At 41.0% G+C, this 24,091-nt stretch overlaps 2 protein-coding genes across 10 annotated transcripts in view; one reads left to right on the top strand and one right to left on the bottom strand.

Annotated features, from left to right (window-relative positions):
• Positions 1-194: 194 nt before the first annotated feature.
• Positions 195-9,881, bottom strand: LOC138193267 (ninjurin-1-like). The gene is made up of 4 exons (XM_069141199.1): positions 9,821-9,881; positions 4,555-4,792; positions 2,021-2,179; positions 195-527 (listed from the first exon to the last, which is right to left on the bottom strand). The coding sequence occupies exons 1-3, from the start codon at positions 9,854-9,856 to the stop codon at positions 2,037-2,039; spliced, it is 417 nt and encodes a 138-aa protein (XP_068997300.1). The 5' UTR covers positions 9,857-9,881; the 3' UTR covers positions 195-527; positions 2,021-2,036.
• A 408-nt stretch (positions 9,882-10,289) lies between these two features.
• The window catches only part of LOC138192917 (serine/threonine-protein kinase WNK2-like), a 42,157-nt gene continuing 28,355 nt past the window's right edge, over positions 10,290-24,091 (top strand). For 7 of the 9 annotated variants that reach the window (XM_069140597.1, XM_069140603.1, XM_069140602.1 and 4 more), the window contains exons 1-2: positions 10,290-10,944; positions 11,331-12,148. In XM_069140597.1, coding sequence (XP_068996698.1) covers positions 11,501-12,148 — 648 coding nt within the window. In that variant the 5' untranslated portion in view covers positions 10,290-10,944; positions 11,331-11,500. The remainder of the gene's footprint in view (positions 10,945-11,330; positions 12,149-24,091) is intronic. The other 2 variants (XM_069140596.1, XM_069140604.1) reach the window with 2 other exon arrangements.

The following is a 24,091-nucleotide window of genomic DNA, read 5'->3' as shown; positions in this document are numbered from 1 at the left end:
CAGTAATGAACCGTACAGTGATGAGCTTTTCCAGGTTTGTGTCTGGCACGGTTTAATCTGCTACCAGAGCAAGTTATTAGCCTGCACTATCATTGTGAAATGAAGATGATGTCAAAGCATTTATGTCATTATTTGAGCAGTAACAATAAATACACTAGATGGCACTGCTCCCTCACTCCGTACACCAAACAAGTAAACAAGGATGATGGGAAATGCTCTGATGTGCTATTAACAATCACAATCAGAAGCAGGAGACAGTCCTCATTAATGAATAATGACAATCAAATGTATTGAATGAATAAAATTAATTTGATTAAATGCTACATTAAGTTCTGTTTATGACTCGTGGCGCAGGACGGATGGATTTCATATTCACTTGTAACACTTTCTGTGTCTCATCATAAATAATCTGGAGGAAAATGGCTGCATCAGAGATTGCGTATACATTACAGCTGTGGAAGAGAGCGCAGGTGTCGGGTCTCGTGAGATTTGCTGCAGTGAGCGGCACTTTTCTGCCTCGGTCGTCCCTGCAAAGAGAAAGCAACAGATGAGAGAGGGGAGTGAGAGAGTGAGGCAGGATGGGGAGGTGTTAAAGGGGGTTGGAAATGTCACCAGAGGGATTGTTCAGTTTGAATACTGGCATCCACATTCCCACGAGAGAGCTATTAATAGTCACGCTTCACAAGAACTAAAACTCCTCGTTGATCATCCTCTGATGTCCGACACCAGCAGAGTCCGTTTGTTTAACTTCAAGAAAGGGGATGGAGCCAGAAACAGTCGGAGCCAGAGATATACATTATGTATATAAATCAGTCCTCAGATCTGCCCTGAGTGGAGCTGTATGTATCATCAATCTGGCTCTCGGCTCATCTGGCTGTTTCCACGGTTACCAGTGATAGTTGTGGAGGAGGAAAAGGATAAGATTGTGACGCTGGTTTGTCATCTGAAAGGTGCTTTGTCATAATCGCATTGAATAAATTATAGATATGAGCATGAATATTATTCAGGTATATCGCTGATAATCCAATGAAACAGGCTCAAACTGCTTTTATATTCTTGTGTTAAGCCACTGATGTGTATAGGATGAGCATTAGTTCGGCCTCTAATTGGGGTTTCAGTGACACTGCTGAAACACAGTCTAATTAAGGCTTCCATTTTAACAAGCAGTTGTGCTGGGGTCTGTGCTGTGTTGACTCTGACTCACCAGCTGCTGCTGCTGGTTCAGAGAACCACAGACAGTCCAGCTTTGCTCACAGCAGACAGATTCATGGCACAACCAAGCATTGCTATAATTGAATGTTAGGCATGACCCCTGTGGTTGGAGACAGATGTGTCGGTGAGGTTAAAGCTGCGGAAGGGGGTCAGAGCTTTGAGGCAGATGAGGCCTACCCTGCTCTGCATACATGTGCACAACAAACCCGTCAACCCTCCTGGCCCGAGCTGTCTGGAAAAAGAGCATATCATCATGCTCAAACGTCACCAGTGAAATAAAAGATTTAAGTGTGTTCAGGTTTGTGGTTGTGCATCTGTGCGTGTGGCTCGGGGGTCACTGTCAGACAGCAAAGGAGAAAGACAGTGTGTAGTCACGTGTGCCTGATTGCTCTTGTTTTCACTTTCCTGTTTGTCCACCAGGAACAAATGTTGTGTTGTTTGTATACCAGACCTCTTTGCCACTATGGCTGTTTCTCTCTTGTTCATTGTTTTTTCTCTGAGCCTGCAGCAGTGCAGGACAATGATTTTCTGGTAAATGAGCAGCAATTGGATTCTTGTTTTGAGTTGTTTTCTGGTGGAAATTTCTCCGAGAGCCTGGAGAGGTCAGTGTGTTTGTAGGTCAGGTAGGGAATTGGAAACGTCAGGTCAGAAAAGAGGAGGACCAAAAACATGCTGAATACACAGATGTTTTTAGGAGCAAACTGCACAGTAAGGCATGGGAGAAAATACCTGTTTGAATAGTGAAAGGGAAGGAGTGAAAGAGGGCGGCAACAAAAAAATATGAGTTTAGCAAAAATGGAAAGAATACCTGCTTGTGTTCTTGCTCAGTTGCTGCGGTTTGGTCGGTGGACTCCAAAGGCTGTGATGAAGATGTTGACCACCACGATGAGGAAAACCAGGCCTGTGGACAAGTTTTCCATAAAGTTCAGCCTCCAGTGTTTTTGCTCATCATTCAGGTTCCATCGAACTGTGGACAACAGCAAGAAACACAATTTCACAACACACAAACACACACACACACACACACACACACACACACACACACACACACACACACACTCAGTGAACGTCTAATCAAAAAATAGCAGTGGACTTTATTCAGGTACTCAAGCCAACTCATGATGACAAGCAGATTTACTGTCAACCACAAATCTATATATACTTAACTCTGGGTTCAGAGATATGTCTAAGACTGAGCCCACAAAAATACAAAGTACAACGTAAATAATTTTGACAACAGCATATCATGGATAAACAAGTAATATTATTCAGTCTTTTTATTAACGTAAGGCAAAAAACAAACCTATGTCAATTCAAGACATGATAGTAATAAAAGTAATGACATATTTATGGGTTTTTTTTGTTGATAAAAAGTGTTCTGAATACAATTTCATACTTCCTGAATTGCTAATTTAAGGTGTCCCTTAAGGTGTGAGTTGAGCGAAGTAAGTTTGCAAACACATATAAATACATAAAAAAAAATGTATGAAAATATAACACCACTTAATTGATGAACTGCATTTGTTAAGAAAATGTTGGAAACATTACTCAGAGGCTTGGTTCAAAATCAAACACATCGGACATTTATTCTTGCAAGAAGGAGCAAATGCATGCACCCTCAAAGAGAGGTGTCCAGCATTGCTCCTAGAGCTCCTCCGTAGGGCAGCTTTTATACAGTGTGACAAACAGTTGACAGTCACCCCCATTCCCTTTGTATCTGCTTTCGTATGGTAATACTGAGTTGATTGTAGGTCACAAGATAAGGACACAGGTGAGTTGTCAATTAGATGCGGAAAGTAAAACAAAAGGAATCACTTGCAAATAAGACAGAAAACAAGAGACTTTTCGGAGCCTGCTTGACAAGAGACTTTCCGGAGCCACAATGCAAACAAGAGGAAGAGACAAATCTTTTTTTCCGTCAGAAAATATTTTTTTTCTGAACATACTTGTTATTTTTAGGCATCAGTCAATAATGTCACACAGGCAAAGCAAACAAGCATTAGATGCAAAGCAAACAGAGAACAATACAGGGGAAGGATATAACTGATCGAGGGAAGCTCGTATTTCCTATAAAACACTGCTTTATTTCAGTTGTGCTATGTTAACACCTTGAACTAAACATGACACCAAAATTGTAAGTCCACATTGTAGCAATGACAGAACAATGTTGTCATCTTCATTATCAGAAATACTGGATTGTGAATAAGGTTCAAATCAATGTGAAATCTGTGTGCGTGTGCGTGTGCGTGTGTGTGTGTGTGTGTGTGTGAGGTGTCCAGTAGCTGTGACTCTACAGGTACATGTTATGGGTACATGGGTGGATATGTGTAATTGTGGGCGATTAACAAAGGTTAAACGGTGTAAGGCCCCCTGTCTGGCTGTGTGTGTATCTAATCTGCGTGGGTGGGGGCTAGAGTGTGGTTGTAGGGGGGCAGTATGTAGGCCGCTCACATCACACACCACTGGCTCCATTAGATAGAGCTGGATCCATGGGAGAGGGGAGGGGGTATTTGAGGGACAGAGAGGGCTGTGGGGTTCAGAACAATCAAAGAAAATGAAGGTAGAGAAATGAAAAGAATGACAAGAATGAGATGTGTTTGATATTCTGGCTGAGACGGGGGAGGCTTTTAATGGATGTTGGAGTCAGAAGATTTGGTGGATGAAGGTGGTCAAAGGGGAAATTAATAATCTGTATTGACTTCACATGCTGGCCACCTTTCTGACACTTGATACCTTAAAATGCACAGCAAATCTTATAGTTGATTACGCCTGCTTTTATTAATTACTATTAATAATAGTTTTGACCATTTTTGTAACAGAGCAAATCAACAAACTGATATTTGGTTTTAGAAAACAAAGCAGGGAGGTAAATAAATAAGAAATTCATCTGGCCATTCCCTTAAACACTTGATTTATAATTGATTATTTTTAGATTATTACACTCATACATATATATTCAGAAATGGGGGAAGTAGCATACACAATGACAAACCTTTTACACACAAAAACAGTCGAAAATTGAAATCACCTCCCTCAACTCCCACTAGTGCTGACAGCAGCATTAAAACCTATTGAGCTTTGACCTGGTGTCAGACCTGGTTGCCTTGGTTACAGCTAGAATCCAGTTGGTAATGGGTTGTTTGTCAGGAGTCGGTGGACTTGACATTGGTGAGGGGGTTGCACCGTGGGGAAAAAATGTGGCATTAATTAGGCTTCAATCTTGCTGAAGGACAGAGCAGAGTCGATGAAACATGAATGGCAAGTGAAGGTTGAGAGATGTAAAGCTTGCCAGACAACAAAAGACTCCTCTGGTGTACCAAAAGGTTTTGTTTATTTTCTCACCTATGAAGATAAGCAGGACCCCAACTATAACCTGCAGACAGAGAGAGATGCTGATTAGGGTGATGGTGGGAGCGTAAAAGAAGAAGTTTGGCCCCTGCTCCAGCACTGCCTTCAGCTGGGAGGCATTGGCCATCAGCAGAGCCACATCCAGCATGCTCTCAGCCGCACTCTTCTTATTGGCATAGTAGTTCATGTTCAAAGCGGCCGGGCTGTTGGGTCGAGCATCTGGATGGGTGGCCTGGGGAGAGAAGAAGAAAGTAATTGGCACAGAGATAATGTTTATGACTTGGGGATATTGCCTGAAAGAAGAATGCCTGGAATTAATCGGAAAGACATGCTCTGTACTGCGCTTTCTTCTCCCAACACAGCAACAAGGCTGCATGTTGATGAGACTAGCAGTCATTTTGTGCTTCCTGTGCACTGATTGTGAGGATCTGTTTATCATTTTGACCTGATTAGCACAACAGGCAGCCATTACAGAAGAGTGACCTCTGAAATCCATTAACACAGCAAAGAGTAAAACCCATTAAAACATAGTAAACATGGTCAGCATGTGCTGTTTGTGCCTATGGTTTCAAATGATCACATTCAGTCTGCACATTTTCTTGTTCTTTGTTAGTGTCAGATGTCAGTGAGCTCTGAGCATACAGCATTATTCTGTTTCTGGGATCCAAAACTGCACTCTTAGCCCTCTATTCCAGTATTTATTGACTTTTCAAAACAAAGCTGTGATGACTGTCTCGTGTTTGTAGTGTAGAAGGATACTGTGACTTTTCACTTATATCCTGTTCATATCCCATTCTCTTGAAGCTTGATTACTCAGTTAGGTACAAAAAGGAACTGAGTAAAACTCCAATTCTACAACCCATTGATTTTTATGTGGGCAGTGATTATGTAACACAAGATTAGCTGGGTTTTCTGTATGTGGTCACTCTGTCTCAGTGGACTCTATACCGTATAGAGAAAATAATAATCATGGTCTGGGCTAGTAGGTGTGGATACATATTTCACTTCATGATAAACAAGAAATAACTCTCATTTTAAATTATGAAAATACATCTTCACTGTTACAACTGCTTTTGAATAAACATCTACTCTGACCTAGTGCTCAGCGATGCCTGGAAACCCGAGCCCACTCACTGAAGATCCAGTGGTGTCAAGGCCAAAGCCTGAATGCTACAACTCTCTGTGAACATGAAATAATCAGCAGTCTCTTCCAGAACACAGAAACCTTCCCATTTTTTCTCAAAACACCCCCCTGCAGCTGCGGAGAGCATAGTTTGTGCAAGATTAGCCAAATCCCACAGAGCTGTTACAAACTGTCTCCCCCCTGCTCCAGGGATGAAGACAAAGAGAGAGAAAAGAAGGGCTACACCCTCTAATTTGCTACATGGGTAGGGTACAGCTGAATTACAATGTCTTTACGAGATTCACAACAATACATTTTTGGGTTGGAGCTAAAAACTAGTAGTCTGGTTGCAATAATTATTTTGATGAGGTTTTTTTTTTCCAATCCTGGGATAACTACCTGACAGGCAATGTTTAATTCCCTTAATAAGCCGTTGCTTTTTAGTACATGGATTACACGTGTCACTGGCCAAGTCCTTCATCTGGCATTGTACCTGTCAGTTTAGATTTTAGATTTGAGTCACAATGTCCCGTGTCACGACTCAAAGGAGGAATTCAAACATGTTTTAGGGGAAACAGGTTTTGAAGCACAAACATGTCATTCCACTCCAAAGTAGTGGGATCTGGTGTCGTGTCCTTGTGACTGTGATTTGTGCCACAAATGGCACACTGTCATGACGTGTCGGGGTCAGCCATTCAGCTCTGAAACACTGACACAGACTTTTCAGAGGCAGCCCTTTATCCCCGAGTCAACACACCACAGCGAGATAATGCTTGTTGTGAGATCGCAGGTTGAAAACAGGGAGTCACCATGTCTAGAAACAGAGCAGATGAATTTCCTCCTAAGATTATCAGCAAATCTGAAGAAATATTTTTGAGCCATAGTTTAGTATGGTATATAGACCAAGATTAAAGGTTTTCTTTACTCAGTCCACATTTTTTTGTCAGAATTAATCCTGTTGTCTACTCGTATCATATGGCTGAGAACATAGGATAACTAATGACTGCAGAGACATGTAGAACAAAAAGATAGTGTATATAGGCCATGGTATGTCATACTATGCCTGTGGGGAGAAAAAAAAATACATGCTGCAAAACCCCATATTAGCCATACACACCTGATCCAGGTTTTTTACTTGAAGAAGAAAAAAAGGAAGACAACCACATTTGCTTATCTGTAAACATTTTAGTTTCCCAGAGAAACAGAACACTTGTCAGTCACCCAGCAATTCCACATCTATTGTTATCTAAAAAGAATGAAAGGTTCTCGTTAAGTCGATCGCTCTGTCCTGGTTCTATGTTTCAAATGCTTATTTTTGTGATGAATTATTCACACTGCATGTCTTGTCTGAATTAGACTCAGGGGACACACCGAGGGGAGAGACGGAGATGGTGATGTGAGATGGGAGGGAAGACGATGAGAGATAGAAAAAGTTGTTTGAATCTGTACTAACTCTCAGTTAGACATCACAGAGGAATAACAGATCGAGTCAAGTAATAATATTTAACATATCCTGCTTACTGCAGAATCAGATCAGGTGTGACTAATATTACAGTGTATGGGTATGAGAAAGGAAACAGGATATTGAATCATTTATTTATATAGGACCTCTTAAAAGGATTAATGTCAATCACAGTGCTATATTGAGAAATTAAGATGCATTTAAATAAGCAGAATTAATTGGAAATAAAATAAGCAATAAAATTGATAAATAAAAACCTTAAACCACAAATACAGCTACCCTGCTCCAAAATATTCCTTTTAATTAATAAAGAAAATGTAAAGGTGCAGAAAAATAATCTATAACAGATAATATTGGCAATTATAGTCACAATACCATTATACTGAGTTAAATTGAGGACATTTTAGCACTTAAAAGGTAAATTAAAGAGAAAATCTTAGGTTAATTTTGCCAGGATTATAAAATGAAGCGGAGGAACTGGGCTGAAAAACAAATAAAAGAGTATTTCTTTACATCCAGTGTCCTTTTAATCATGAGTGAATGAAGTTGTATCCAGTGATAGTCATCTGTATGCTTGCTCAATAACTAGGTACAGTGCAATGGGCTATCTGCTTTGCTTTCTACAACTCTGACAAGGCTGCAGTTTTTTAATTCCTGAGATTGAACCCAGAACTTAAACCTAATATTGTGTACGCTGACTCAAAATTTGGCTGACTTCCAAACAAAAGGAATGAACTCATTCAACTTGTACACCTAATCCTAAACTTTTCCCACGTCGTCAAACTAACTGATTACAGTAAGCTAAACACCTGCATGTCAGTTACTGAACAAGTGCACCACGACTGTCTGTTGCTTTGTACCATTAAGCTCTGCATCTGACATGGAGAAAGCTCTTCTCATCAACAATGTAAGACCCTTAAGACATGGTGAGACCCATCAATTATTATAACTCTGTAACTTCATGGGTGTGTTTCCTTTTCCTTTTTTTTTTTTTCTTTTTCTCATACATAAGCACTTCTTTGCTTTCCATCTATCATGTCCTATCAGCAGCATCTCCTCTCTCCCTCACCTCAAACTCTGGCCCTTCCCCAGATGAGGATCGACCGAACTGTAAATCTAATTTCCATGATTCTCTGTAGAGCTTTTAGTTTTACAGCCTTACACAGTGCAAAGCAAACATAGCTGTTTCAGATAGCGTGGTCAATCCAGCCATGGCACTTAGGGAATGAAACGCTTTCTTATTCTAGAGGAAGCTGCATTTTAAAACTTCTGATTATCAAAAAAGAAAAGAACCAAGAACCCAGAACCTGACTGAGCTACAGTGCTGTGCTGAACTATGACACACATTGGTCTTAGATTTCAGTGTATCAAAGGCACAGATATTAAAAGCTTGCGGGAAGTCTGCATATAAAATCATCATTCCACAAAACAACCATGGATTGATTCCATCCTTATTGATTCGCTCTGGTGGGAGACAAATTGTAAAGGAGATCAATTTCCCATTTTATCGAGCGTAACGGGTTTTACATTTTAAATCTGTTGGCTGAGCTGTGATAGTCACAGGGAAGTATCTCCAGGCTGCCAGGGTCTCTCTTCCTCCTTCTTTGTTCCTCAATCACACACAAACACACACACATTTATCTGAAATTAAATGGTGCTATTAAGACAGCGACTGAGGAGATGACAGAGTGAAGTCCATTTCCCTGCCCCTGTAAAACTGGATGCTGCACACTGGGTATAGACACCATGTATTATAATTACTTGTGAAATGTCATCTTCACTGGCCACATGAACCACAATAAACACTCTGTAAAATTGTCCTGCAACAATCTAGTCGTGGCATGAAGAAGGATACCATTATGTAAAAGTAAAACTGTGTGTTTGTGTGTCTGTTTTGTGTGTGCATTTAGGCCAGTGAAGTGGAAACAAAGGGAGGGCATTCATTATTTATAAAGTCACTCAGGTGCCAACAATACTTCACTCTTGGAACAGACTGTCATCTGACCCAGCATGCCCGCAACCGACATGGTAATCTCTGATTAAATGTTTGTGTGTGTTGACTTGTCTCCGTGTAGCAATTCGTCACATTCTGCATCACTTCTACTCTGCAATGTTTGCATAGTCTTCACCTTTCATGTAGACGGTGTGGAATATGAGAAGAGGCCCGAAAGTGGCATGAAAATGCAGAAACCACAAGGTGTGGATACTTTGATATGTTCATTTTACATTAAAATAGAACAACCCCTGCAAACCCTGGTGGTGTACACGAAGGCAAATCAACACCTCTCTCAACAAATATTATAAGCACAGCTATATTGATTACATTACTGCTGAACTGAATTCATGTATATTTCCTTTTAGCACATCCATGTGTCCATTTCCAAGTGATTGTTTGGCACTTGTTAGATTTCCCTGTTGTTAAGTATCCATAATCCCTACTGGACTACTTTATTTTCACATTCTCCACTCCATTGAATGGCTGTTTGGAAGAAGCCAGGAATGAGAACCTCATGTTAAACAGAGCACAATTGCATCCAGGATATAGCCCTTCATTTATTGCAGTATTGAGCTGTGCAACTATTAAGACCAAGCGATACCGCTTCCAAAATTGGCTTATGATGGCACAAAGCAGGATTTAGCTGTTTCCTTCAAGAAAATGGTTTCAAATATCTTACCTCGGGCCAACTTCCCCTGTTGCTGCTGCTCCTCATTCTCCCATGCGTGTATGGCTGCTGCACTTCAAGCTGCAGGCTGCAGCTCTGGGAAATTGAGCTGCAAAGTTGGAAGAGAGGACCTGCAAGCATATACCCTGCTTGACAGAGCATCAGATGCACATAGTTTTTTTTTCTATCATGCTGACACAACAACAGTATTTTTGATATTTGCAGAACATTTTCTTCCACAGCAAACTGTAGGAAGAAAAGACACGTGATTGACTGATGCTGTAAAGGTCGTGAGCGAAATTTTAAAGATGGTTTTTGCAAGGAATAATCGTTTAATTGCTTTCTGGCATTGACTGTAATTAGTCGTGTCGTGTCCGATATGTGTCACTGTGCGTGTACTGGGCAGTAACGGTATGATGAGTAGGCTTTCTGTGGAGTCCCACGGTGCCGCGTGATTGGACGGTGCCTCCAGTCGTTACCAGGGGCGTGGAGCCAAGCGCACTGAATGGGAAACACATTGGCGTGCTTCACCGGTGTTTTAACCTAACGGTGAGAGACGATGACGAGCGAAAACAGCTGTCCGTGTAAGTTAATTGCCGAGGGGACTGAACGGAAACTAAAAATTGCCGTGTCGTTTTATTGAACTACACGCTCCGCAATACAGCGGCCACGACGGAAGAAGAAGAAGAAGAAGAAGAAGAAGAAGAAGAAGAAGAAGAAGAAGAAGAAGAAGAAGAAGAGGCGACTCGACTCGACTCGACTCGAATCGGGAGCTACAGCCGAAGAAGAGAGGGATGCGAGGACTTGAAAGGAGATAAATACAACATATTCGTCCTAATTTTTCACCTCGGGATGGAGTCCGTGTTCAGTTAGTCGAACACGGATTTGTGTGCGGCCGGCGGGGTACCTCGTGTACGTGGAAATGCGGGTGAAATGCAGATAGGGCGTTTTTAAAGTCCACCTTTTGTCGCGGACAGCCGGCTAACGTTAGCGAGGCTTCTCCGATCCTGGACCCGGCAGGTCCGCCCGGGCTGGGTGTCATCGCCAGCGTGAGTTTAGCCGTGGCTGTTTGATCGTTTTTTCCTCGCTTTTATTATTATTATTATTATTATTATTTTTTTTTCTTAGAGCAAGAGGTAAGTCGTGTCTCATTTGTATTTGAATGTAGCGTCAATGCGAGTGTTTCAAGACTAAATGTATGTTTTCTGTGAGTGCTGAGGGGTAATTTAGCGCAAACAAACGCTGACTTGTTCTGAATTGTCAAACTTAACTTGTGTCGCCACAGCCGGCTTGCTAGTTCCCCGTTCACCTGGACGACGACGGCTTCTGCAAACAATGTGTTTTAACTCACGGGCTTGTCTTTTCAGCGTATCGCTTTTTTTTTTTTTTTTTTTTTTTATTGACACCAACTAACTTCATCTCAGGAGTTACTAGCTCGCTTAAAGGCAAAAGATAGCTCCAGTGTATACATCGGAGATTGTTTGGTTTTGTTTAATTTAACTGGCAACCTTTCTTTTTGCAGCTCTCATCTCGGATGAATTCTCGTCTGTCATCCATCCCAGTGCTGCTGAGGGCCTCTGCTGGCCAACTGCGTCACCGAGTGGGTGCTGCAGGTATTCATCCGTAAATCTGGGAAGTCTAGCCATGGCACGAATGACCTGGAAACCAAAGTGACTAAAGTCTTAAATCAACATGGAGCCGGAGTCTAATTCAAACTCTGTGGCCCACCCGGAGGCGAAAAATCCAACTGTACCCAACTCTCAGTGTGAACCGGCCGTAAATATGCATGAGGCCATGGCCGATGGAAATGTCAACCTTGTGGATTCAGTGGCGAGAGGTGAGAGTGACCCCAGTGCATACCCTTCCTCCAGCTATCAGAGGAATGTGCATCAGAGGTTCATCAGGAGGAGCCTGTGGTTTTCCGAAACAGATGAACAGGCCTTTGAAGCACCGGAGTGCGATAACAGGAGTAAGATCCTAAACATAAACCTGCGAACAATAGTGGACAGGACGCGGGGGGCTAGTTGTGGGGTACAGGAAGGTTCCAGCACTGAAAGTCAAGCTGGGCAAAAAGACAGTGCAACAGAGAGCGCCAGTGCCGATGAGGACAAGGAGAAAAGTGGAGCCGTGTTAAATGTTATATGCAGTGACGGTGGTAAAGCTGCTATCAAGGCAGCCAGTGAGGAGAACGAGGAGGAGGCGGAGATGAAAGCGGTCTCCACATCTCCCGGAGGAAGGTTCCTCAAATTTGACATCGAGTTGGGGAGAGGGTCCTTCAAGACTGTCTACAAAGGCTTGGATACTGAGACCTGGGTGGAGGTGGCCTGGTGTGAGCTGCAGGTAAAGTAATACAATTGTCTGTCTCTGTTACACCCAAGCTCTCAGACTCTCAAACTCTAATCGTTGTTTTTTTTTTTTTTTTTTTTTTTTTTTTTTTTTTTTTTAGAGACATCTATAAATACAAAAATGTTTGCGTCTACAAAAATAATCAATCGGTGATCGACATTAGTAGAGGAATGCCTCCCTCCCACGAGAGGCCCTCCATCTTTGTCTTCTCTGTTCTCGCGCATCATGATATTATAATGGAGATGTCTTCAGGGAGCTGTCAATCAGCCTGAGTCTTATGAAGGAGTCCTATGTTGCAAATGGGTTACCGCTAAATTTTAAATGGTTTACACAGGAAAACAAAATTGATTGACATGGGTTAGCCGCTGTAATGGAGACGCATACCTCCTCTGAAGTAGTGTAGTGATCGGCAGTTTTGCAAATGAAATGAGAGTCTATTTTCTTGCATTACACAGACACAAGAAAATCACAAGCTTAGACTGTGCAAAGGTATTAACTAATTATTTCTGTCCTTTCGAGACTGCAGCAGGGATTATCTCTCTCTCTCTCTCTCTCTCTCTCTCTCTCTCTCTCTCCTCTCAGGAGGCTTAAGGGGCACTATAGTAAGCATGACTGGCCCCCCTCAAAGAAGAAAACCTGTACTGTCATTTGTTATTCTTCCACCATTGAGATAAAATTGTGAAGGATTATTTTATGACAGTTTGTCTTTGGCCAACCTTCACTTTTGATCCAGCTATTTCGCCAGCTAAGCAGAGTTATGCAGGGGATGCATGTGTGCATGCCCTCTCCCAGCAGTGTGTCTGCATGTTATGAGTGGTGCTAGTCCCTGCATCCCTCCCTCTGTGCAACAGGAGGTAGGCAGACAGGAAGCAGCTGAAATGCACTGTGGCCTGCTGGGAACCGTGTGGCGGTCAATGGCCTCAATGAGTACTTTGCCTTGGGCACTGAAAACATGCTGCGTCGGTAACCTGTGAGATGAAACAATGCAAACGGCTTCGCTGAAAAGAACTAAACCCGTTTTGTGCGACTTTAGTACCACAAAGCAGTGACGCATCTCGTCACTTGAAAGGGCTTCAAAGCTCACATGCTGTTGGTGAGGTATGAGCAAAGAAACGGGAGCGCTGAGACACATTGGCTTCATTTGGGTGATGATGTCATTCAGACTGATAGCAGCGAGGAATCCCACGTATTCCTTTGCCTTGACAACATGGCTGCAATTGGGTTCAGCGGATAGAAAATGAAACCGGAATCAATTTACTGTACTTTATGTCTCCCTAATGGCACATTCTAAAAACTCCCTCTAGTGGACAGTCCATAATGAAAGTTAATCATGGTACAAATGGTCATCCAGTCACCACTCTCATACAGTATTGTAGCTTTGAGCTGATCGTCTTTCATTAGAAAGTGTTGGATAAGCAAAAATTACATGTGGAGTTCACCCGTGTGTTCCTTCATTCACTCTGAGTCGATCAGAACCATTCATTGAGACTTTTTGTGCCTGAGTCGATAAGGTCTTGGGTGGGGCTTTCCTCGGTTGACCAGAACTGCACATGATCTTATGTTCATTAATCTTGCCTTTTATAAATTTAAACTACCCACGCATTTTATGACCAGTTGTCCAATATCAAACTGACAGCAGAGCTGTGCTGAATTTGGTCAGATAGATCAAATTTGGCATGGGTGTAAATGTACAAATTAGATCATTATTATATCATCATTTTATTTTTAATTAAACATTTTGATTGCAGTATATCAGATAAGGGAGAGAAATCAGCATCAAAATTTCAGAGTCTATGCTGATATCTGCAGATTAGCTACATTGATTTTGTTAGTTAATTAGTCAATTGACATTTTTCATAATCTGTTAATCATCCAAATCCTTTGCAAACAATAATGTCCCCAACAATGGACATTTTCAACTTCTCAAATGTGAGAATATTTACATTTACATTTTGGTCACATTAATTCAGGGTTTTGACCTGTTGGTCAAATAAAACAATATAGATCTTGTCCTGCAAGAAATTGTAATGGTAATTTCTCACTCTTCTCTGGTGTTTTTTACAGACCAAACAATAAATCAAGAAAATTGTCAGGATATTAATTAATGGTAAAAATAAGAAGGCCCTACTTTAGGTGTTTTGTCCAATCATCAATCCAAACCCAAGATATTCTTTTTAATTATATTAAAGGCGCTAGAAGCTAAAACCCTCAGAAGTTTGATGTATTTGCTCAAATAACTTCAAATAACACTGATTCACACTGGATATTTCATGGAAAATTTTAAGCTACTATAATACACAAAGCCACAATGTAATCTAAGTGTCATTGTCTCCACTTTCAGTTGTCAGACAGCCGACATGCCTATGGTGCGGCTCAGTCTGGTGCCTGATGTAGGCTCGGCACATCAACTTTGGACAAGAGAAAGGGAGCGCCGGGTTTATTTGCAGCCATTTCATGAATCTGACACTGAACATAAAAACAGTCAACCAAAGTCTCTAGTTTCTTCGTACATTAGAACAAGCATTTTTTTGTGTTTTCTTTTTCGCCCGTGGCTCTCACTGGGTTTATTTTCCTGTTAAATTCTGCTGCTCTTCCTCACATGGCGAAACGATGAGTCATCATTTGTTGATCGAAATAGTTGGCAGAATTGTAGAGGAATGAACTATAATGTGCACTATTTCTGTCTCCCTCTATTGCTTCCTCCTATTCCCTTTTGATTTCCCTTGCTTATTTTCCAGACAGTTGGTTAAATGACATTTAAATGTCATTATCAACGAATTTGTTTCCATTCCTGATCACAACGGCAGGTCATCAGAGCAGTGTCTGAAATCGGTCGAGAAGAAGGTTAAAAAAAAAAAAAAAAAAAAGGTTGAGACTCGTTGACCAGTAAGGACCGAGCCAACGTCTGTCTGAACAGGGTATTAAAGTCACGTTATTTAGACGGGGTTTAGAGTTGCTTCATTGTGTGATTGTGTAAACCGAACACTTCTTCAATTTAAATCATTGTAATAAGCTTGGCCAGCAGAGTGTAGTCCGGTGGATGAGATGCTTTATTCTTCGAGAGAATTAGAATTAGTCGCTCCAGAGGGGTTTATCAGCATGCTTTATGTTGCTGTCTGTCAAGCTGCCATCAGAGAAGAATCACTTGGTAGTATGTTAAGAGTCACTCTACAGACTGGTGGTCTGAGCCAAGAACCCACGCCTGCCTGCAACCGCGTCACATTCACTTCGTCACATTCAGCCTAGACAAGTTCAGGTATCAATGAGCCAAAAAAAAATGCAGCCAAATTGAAATCTAAAAAGATTTTATGCCCGTGTTATGCATGTTTACTCTTCAGTGTTGCATGTAGATGATGCCAGCTTTGCCTAGCTCAACGAACTGTGGTGGAAAACAAGACAAAGGGGCTTTTTGTGGACGACTGAGGGATGAGAGATATGACTGTGATTTTCCACTGTTTCCCCTCCTTCCCATGGTCACATGGCTTTTTTGCCAAGAAATTTTAATCTGGTCTCGTGTTTAGTTTTTCTGACTCTCTCTTTCGCTCTCTCTTTCTCTTTTTCCATCCATCCATCCATCCATCCATCCATCCATCCATCTATCCATCCATGCCCATCTCTCCGACATCTCTGTTTCTGTGCCAGACTGCTGGCATAACACAGATGGTCCTGGCTCAGCCAAGGATGTTAATCTGAGAGAGGGATGCATGTTGTGAGGTTTTTTTTTATTTTGTAAATTTTTTATTGTTGAGTAGAGACATATCTTGTGTTTTGGTTTGCCTTGTCTGTCTTAATCATTTCTCACTAATTTTTTTTACTTTTTTTTTTTATTTTTTTTTTATTTTTTATTTTTTTTTTACTTTGAAATCTTACTTTTTCTGCTGATTCTTAGGCACACGCTTGCAGGCACAGTTTACTTTTCACTTTTTGCAGACTTCTATTTGGCAGTGAGCTTGTTGTTCTGTAGATGAAATCTGTCTGTCAGTGTATGAATGCATAACTGGCAGTGATAGCATACCATGGCAGTGATAGCAGTCTGTCTGTCTGGGTGTTTACTCTTAGATTTTGCCTTTCTCGAACCGAACATACCCTACAGATGACCACATGCGTCACTAAGTCAGTGTCTTGATTCCAAACAAGATATTTTACTGTAATGCTAGATTAGATAGTGATAGGATGGTAATGTGCTTTTCAATGCAGTTTATGGTTTTCTTTCTGGGCTAACATGCGTAGGGCTAACGACAACTCCTCCTTGGGTGCTCGGATGGAAAAAGGAAAACAATGCTGGAGATACCCAAGTGGGTCATTGTTTACAGCCCATTTGGCAGTGAGAGGCCCAGGGCAGCAAGTCCAGCCAGACCCAGCGGCTGAAGCTGACAGTTCCTTATCAGCGGCTCCATCTTCAGGCGTGCCTGAACTCCTATGTCACTCAGCCAATTGAAGAGCCTGAGGGAAGAAAGACAAGCCTGTTGGAGCCGCTGCAATGTGGGCTGTGGTATAGCTCCAGCATGCGTGACGGAGGCAGGCTTGTTCAAAATCTAGATCTGAAATGGCAAACAGTAATTAATACTTTTTACACAGAGAAAAATTTTAGATTTTAAAAAAGTTTGTCAGTGTCATATTGTCATTTTAAAACATAGTTTTTAAGAGACAGGAAAGAAACAAATTTGAATGACACGCTGAAAAACACAAACTCAGAATTATGTTTATCGTATTAAAACAAGTAGAAATTGTCTACCTTCTCTTTCCCCCTGTCCCTCTCTGTGGTGGCTGCATATAGAAAGAAAAAACAGTGTAGCTCAGAGTTGTAAAACCAGAACATATCTTATCTTTTAAAACACAGCTTTAATAAAAAAAAAAAAACGTATGACCTGACCTATTGGTTTAGTTTAACACCTTTTGTCTTCGTCCCACATCGTCTAAAAGCAAAGGATGCCAAGAACTACTTGTTCCAAAATCGTCTTACTTTCTGGCTAATTCGTGCATCTTGCAACCATTTAATTTGTGTGTTCCTGTTTAACAAAATTCATTGAGAACATGTACATCAGATTGTCAGTACAGAAAAGCTTTATTAGCTTAATTTAATAACATTTTAGAGCCAACATACAGAGTTTTGGTTACTGAATATTATAGCCCCAGAGGTCAGAAATCTGGCAGAAGGAGATATAATATACAGCCAATACAATTTAAAGAAAAATCGTACAATACAAAGCCCTGTATCCATTTGAAGCTCATAATGCTCGTCAGGTATGTTGTTTTGTAACTCTTAAGGCCTCTTAAACAATTTGTGGTATTGTTAAGCAAATTTCAGTTCTTTAGTTTTGGAAAGGATATCTGTGTTCATACTGTTTCTCCCTGCCAGTTCATTTTTGGCTTTGTTCTTTCTCCCTGCCACATTACATTACAGTGGAGCTTCAACTATCAGTTTTCATAACCAGTCTGCTCATTAGTTTCTCTAATGAATAATTGCTTGTTCTATAGAATGTTTAGAAAAAGGCCCCCCACGTTTTTTTTCTCGATAAGTACGTGGTGGTGTTTATAAAATGTCTTGTTTTGCATGCAGCGCTGCAAACTGTCCAAATGAATGATATTCAAAGAATTACAGTGTAATTATCTGTTGATTGGTTAATCAGATTGTTGATTAGCAGTTGCACCTCTACTGTACATGAGTGTTTACCAAACATAGCCCAGCAATTACAGGGATGGCTATCAAACCTCTTGTGCGCCACCTTGTTTTGACTTGTATACCGCAGTGGTCAGACTGTTATTTAAGCTGACACACGTTTCTAGAACTACAATCTAGCGGGTTATATTTTTGCCAGCACATCCGACTGATGGCTATGACGTTGTCCTCATTGATTACCAGAATTCAGCTAGCAATCTGCTGAAGGACACCTTACGTTTAGAAGATTTAGCTAAATGACCTTTGACCTCCCTCTTCCTTCTCCCAACAGTAGAACGTGTCACAACGGCTCATTAGGACTTGTAATCCCTTTTGGAATTTAGGAAGGTTATTTGTATGAACAAATCTGCAGCACCTCAGTATCCTGCTTAGGCTCTGTGGTATGAAGACACGGGTTACTTTTAATACACACTCTGGTTGATCTCTGCATCAACAAGCTGTTTATGTAATAATGACTGAAAAACAAAGAGCCTCACTGTGGCACTTCCATCTTCTGTCACTGCTTCTGTAAACTGTTAATAACGTTTATTTTGACAGCTCATTTGAAATTAAGCCCCTTATGTGCAAACAGTTTGATAGTGTTTTCCTCCTTTTTTTTTTTTTTTTTTTTTTTTTTAGCTTCAATCATAACCCTCTAAAAAAATGAGTTAATCAAGTGAGTCATGTGGTTTTAGGATTTTATTAGCCAGCAGTGTTAGCTAGTATATCCGCCTGCTACATCGCTCTTTTACCTACTGCAACCGGGAAGAGTTGGCATTTAACACATTGGTAAAATTAGATCGGACAGATGGATTTAGGGAAAGGAGTTAAAAAAAAAGAGGGATGCCCTTAAATTTGCCATGCAATAAACCCGTGATGTCTCTTTTGTCTATGTAGTGTTTAGTCTGGGTCAGAATATTTTGCTGAATCGATGCTCTCTCTCTCTGGCTCTGTTCCCCCACACTGCAGTGGCTGATAAAATGGTCAAGGGAGGGGGTTTGGCCAGGCTGCTCAGTTCGACTCAGGACATCTCTACCCAGCAGGCACCACCCTTCTCTGCCTTAGCTCAGCTCCAACCCTTGTCATCAGTGATCTGTGAAAAGTGGCACTGCCCACCCTCCATACTTTCTGTTTCTGGCTTTCATCGGTCCTCGCTGGCTTCATTAGGCTTGAGTCATTCACATGGGCATTGAGCACATTTGTGAATATTTGTCTCAAGTTCGGAGCAGATGGGCAAAATCCCTATGCCATCGGTATCATAGCACCACAGCTATTTGTAGCTAATTGGATTAAGTGCTCTATTATTTTTTACAATAGGTCCAAATATCTGTGTTACCATTTAAGAATGGAGGTTTGTGGTGTCTGTTGAAGATGTCTACACCAGCTGTTGTGCCCCAAGTTCTGCTGGACTTGCAGGCTAAAGCTGCTGCTTTTTTATTTTCTTTAAAGACTATTATCTGGGCATTTAATGACTAGGCTTTAACAGTAACAATGGCTTTATGGGAGGTTTCTACACCTTAATCTGCATTGGCCAACTCCTGGTCACAATCGGCTCGACGCTCCTTTACTTACACACCTACCTTACACACAACAGACATAAGTGCCACTGTGATCCACTTGTCATTGGTGCAGCAGTGACATAATAGTTTGTGTTGTGTTTTTCCCCTGTGCTTGGGATGTCTGCTATGCATGTCCTCATATCTTCTCCTTGTCTCTTTTCCATCCTCTTACTTCGGACTTTCCTTTCACAGCAAAGTGGTCATTTGGACATAGTGCGATCGTTGTTTAACTGTCACGGTATCTCAGTAGTGTGCCATCTTGGATGGTGTTCCTGTCTTTTTGGCTCCTTCTTGACGAGTCAAGATCATAAATATTCTGCTCCCCCCGTAGCCATTCAGACATCTCACTGCAGTTTGCCTGCTTAAAATATGATCCTCTGCCACCCTGAGTGGCAGTATGCTATTTTGCACAGCTTGGGTGTTCAGTGGCTGTATAGCAGGGTGAAAACACTGAAACGCGGATAATGGTGACTTTTACAGCTGCTGGTCAGAGTCTCCTGCAGTCATGACTGATGGGACACGATTCAGCTGTGGGCAGTCTGCTGGCTCGCGGCTCGCCCTGCACCAGTTTTTGTTACAGCAGCGGAAGCACTGCAATAGTCATCTGTTATAAGGATGGGTGGAGAAGGTGGCCAAGTAAATTATCATACCTCCTTCAGCTTGGCAACCAGGGTTTATTTCCCATGATTCCAAACATCCTCATTGTGGAGATGTCCAAACTGAATAGGTTTGTAGGTGGTGGTGCTCTGTAGCACTCTGACCTCCAGTAAAGAGAACAGCTCTTGCATGGATCAATAAAACATCACATTATGATTGTGAGTGAGACTGAACCTGAGCTTTTCATTGCGGTGTTAAAAAGCTATACTCAGGCCTTTTTACCCTGCGGTGTCTGTGTGTTGGAGAGAGAGAGAGAGAGAGAGAGAGAGTGTTTCTGTGTGCGAGTCTGCTTTAGTTTATTTTTTTACTCCACATCTTGAGAAATATTTTCTTTCTTAATCTTCTTAACCAAAAGTTGTGACATATTGAATATTCTGGGTTTAGCTGTCTAGGATTTACAGTAGAAGTTGTTGACAATTAGTTTGAATACAAATCCATGTCACACTATTGTTACCAAGTCCAAATGTTGCTAAACTGCTCCTTGTTAATGAAGGATCAAGATGAGGCCGGCTTACTGAGGCAAAGAGGAAATCAGCGACAGAGTTGTGGAGAAGGGCCAACCAGACATAGTGTGTAATTTAGCTGACATAATCAGGACTAATGCTGAAACTTGTTACTCTCCTAATACTTTTAGATCCCTGGATGTGGATATCATTGGCTCACTGACCTCAGATATTTGATTATTAAATAAGAACTTGTAGAGTTTGTCTCATCAGGGATACTTTGTGATTTGGTTGTGGAGATAATGATGCCTACTACGGGGTTGAGCTTATTACCAGCAGTAACAGGAGTGCACATAGTGTTATATAAACACAATTAATTGTTTAGTTATCGTCATTGATTGTCTTCCAGCCACATGTTCAAAGGCTTCTGAAGGCAACAACAACAAAAAAATGTCGGATGCTCATTTGCAAGTGGGACAAACAGTTTGCGTTAAATCACCAAACCGCAGGAACTTCTTGCTTATTAACTGCAGTAAAAAAAAAAAAAAAATATCCATATTTTCGTAGCCTTACTGTGAGAATAAGGAGAGCTAAATTGGTTAGTAAGTGGCCACCTTCCTCTTAACCTTACCATCAAGATGGATACTTCAGTCAGCTGGGTTGTTTTATAGACACGTTTTGACCAGTGTCCAAAATATTTTAAAGTCCTAACAATTCTTAACAGAGAATAAAGCCTGTGATCTGTTGCTGCTGAGCTTCGCTACGGCTCTTTTCTCTTTTGTAGATTCAGCAGCATCTGTGTGTGAACTGCTCCCTTTCATTTAAGAAGGGATGTCTCTGGGATTGGAAATAATCATCTAGTCCCACAAAATTTCATGGGCTCTAAAAAGGGATGCTAAAATGAGGCAGAGTCATAAGCAAAACATTTGATTTGGTAACAAAAATTATGGGAATTTTCAGCTTCAGAGTTCATGTTGATAAAGTTTGAGAACACCCTCAGCATCTTTCACCCATTGTGTGGGCGTGTTGTGTAAGTCTGTCAGCTTCTTTGGGATACGTCTCTCAGACTGATGCTTCAGAGAGATGGCCTGCCACAACACACTGCATCACCACCACCACCCTACAAGAGTCTCAGACAGTTAGTGGATAATCATCAGCCACTCATCTGACTATTGCCCTGTTGCACTTAACAGCTTTTATTTATGTTTTTAAACAAGAAAAGAGGTCATTGCAAAAATTGGACACATCATTCTGTTGGTATGAAATGTTTGAATTTGCCTGCATTGTTTGTTTGCACTAGCATTGGGTAGTTGTCTGTGTTTTCATATCGTTTTATTTTCAATACCAAAGATTGCAGATAGATAATCTGATTTGATAATGGGCAATCTGATTGCCTCTGGTGGGGATGGTTTGGGGGCAGTAGGGTTAACATTTTCATGTAGAAAAAAAGATGTAGGATCCCACATGGACCATGTGGACACAGACACACTTACCAGCTAGAATGAAGTAGCAGGTATTTACTGAATATAGATGTGTGATATTTGTCAGATTGCACTCAGAGATACTTGTGTTGAGGTTATTACTGATTTAAAAAAAAAACAACAACAACAACCAAAAAAAACATTTTGTTCCGTTTAGTTTTATGCTCACTGGCAATTATATCAAATGTTGATAATTGAAGACACGGTTTGTACACAACTTTAGTGTTTGTGATGTTCGAGCGTAACAAGTTGTTTTTCTTTTTATTCCCCATTCTGTTTGTGGCAGAAATCCAATTTTAATGGCAAATCCTTTGACATGTTGCAGAGCTTTTTACTATTAGCCTGTAACTGGTGTGTGTTGGAGAGCAGGAACTAATTTCACGTGAAGGATGCTCATTGTTTGACACATTTGTTAAATTATTGTGTTTTCTCTGTTCTCTGCATGGGTTTGATAGAGCAATAATTGAGCTTGATTAGAGACGTGATTGCATTACGCAAATAAACTTCCGTTTTTTGTTTGGTTTTTTTTTTACTGCAGTTTTCAATTTAAGCTGTTAATGCATGCAAGTCACACTAGATTCTTTGTCTGATATGTTTTCCTTAGAAACTTATTTTCTTATCAAGTGTCCAAATAAATGTGGGTACTTTAAAGTATACTTGGCTCATAACTGTACAGTTGAACAAGACATCCACGTGATGCCATCTACCAGTGCATACAGTACATTCTGTAACGTATGTGACCACAGTGTCACTCAAACTTCAAATGAAGGCAGTGTTCATGCTCCACCCAAAGACTTATATTAAGCATTACTGATTATTTCAGTTGCAGTCAGCTGAAGCTTTTTGTATATAATTAGTAAGCTCCTCTAACTAGGAGCTGTAACTCTCTTACAGCCTTGTTGTGTGTAACCCTAGATCCTCAGGTAAAGTACCTGGGCTGATAGCAATCTCTTCATAATAAGGGTACTTTGTTCCTACAGTGCACAGTAAAGGCAACATGTGATTTAAGTCCAGAAACTTGATTTCAACACATAGTTTTGTAATTTCATGGTTTGCTGGCCGGCAAAGTTCCCAGGACTAATATTTTAATCTATTACCTGGTCCCTTCAGTCCTCAGAGGCCTCCTGCTGTGGTATTTCATTCTGTGTGTCTGTTTCTGTACGAGCTACCAGACCAGTGGAACTAATAGAGTTGAGCACACAGATGTAGGAGACGGCAGCCGTGTGGAGCATAGCTTTAAAGATCGCTTCCTGCTGATGTCACCAATCAAATTTTTCTGGCTCTGCTGCCCGGTATATATTTTTGTTTGTGTGGGTGTGCGACCCTCATGTAAGTGTACTGCAGGATTGATAAGAGTACTTGCACAACATGCACATACATGCACACAGACACGGTATGGTCTGTCTGCAGCACAGTTCATGGTCCTGTTCACACCTCATAATAGATATGCATAGAGAGAGGAATAATGATCAAGATACTGGCCTACAATTTTCAGCTGTGATCCATCGACCCGGCCCGAACCTGAAACCCGTCAGGCTTGTCCATCACATGTCAGCTCCATCCTCAGATGATTGAATTATTTCAGCGGGTTTCGGAGGGTCGGGCTCTGCGCTGTGGTGGACGAATGAAGTAGAACCTCAAGTTGAACTTAAATATGTAAGTGGCTCTTCCAAAGCAATGGGTTTGATGTAGGCGTGGCCTGTATCTGTAACAGAGATATTGGTATAATTTTTTTTATATAAATTACATTATGATAATTTCTATATTACGACCTGTTGACGTAATGATGTGTTTGTTACGTGCCTAACTTGGGTAACAACCACAGCTAATAGTGTCTCCATGGTGGAGGAGTCCGTTACAAAAAGGGGTGCAACTTCAGCCATGTGGAAGATCAGGTGTACAACAAACTGCAGTAATTTGTCAATTTGAACTGAATATTTGAATGCACACGGTTACATTTATGTTGACATTTAAACCATATCATTTATTTTGTTGCAATTGTATGTCCTTGAATTCATTATAAAATATTCTTCATTATTTTTTTTCATATTGGAAACAATATTATGGCAGAAAAACTGTGAAGTAGCATCAGTTGAGCAGGTGGTCCTTCAATGTGACACGAGATGCATTTACATTCA

This window comes from Embiotoca jacksoni, unplaced genomic scaffold (genome assembly GCF_022577435.1).
Source record: "Embiotoca jacksoni isolate LCO1_2020_lvr unplaced genomic scaffold, fEmbJac1.0.p SCAF_9, whole genome shotgun sequence".
NCBI lineage: Eukaryota > Metazoa > Chordata > Actinopteri > Embiotocidae > Embiotoca > Embiotoca jacksoni.
Note: the sequence above shows the minus strand (reverse complement) of the source record. Positions and strands in the feature narration are given on the sequence as shown.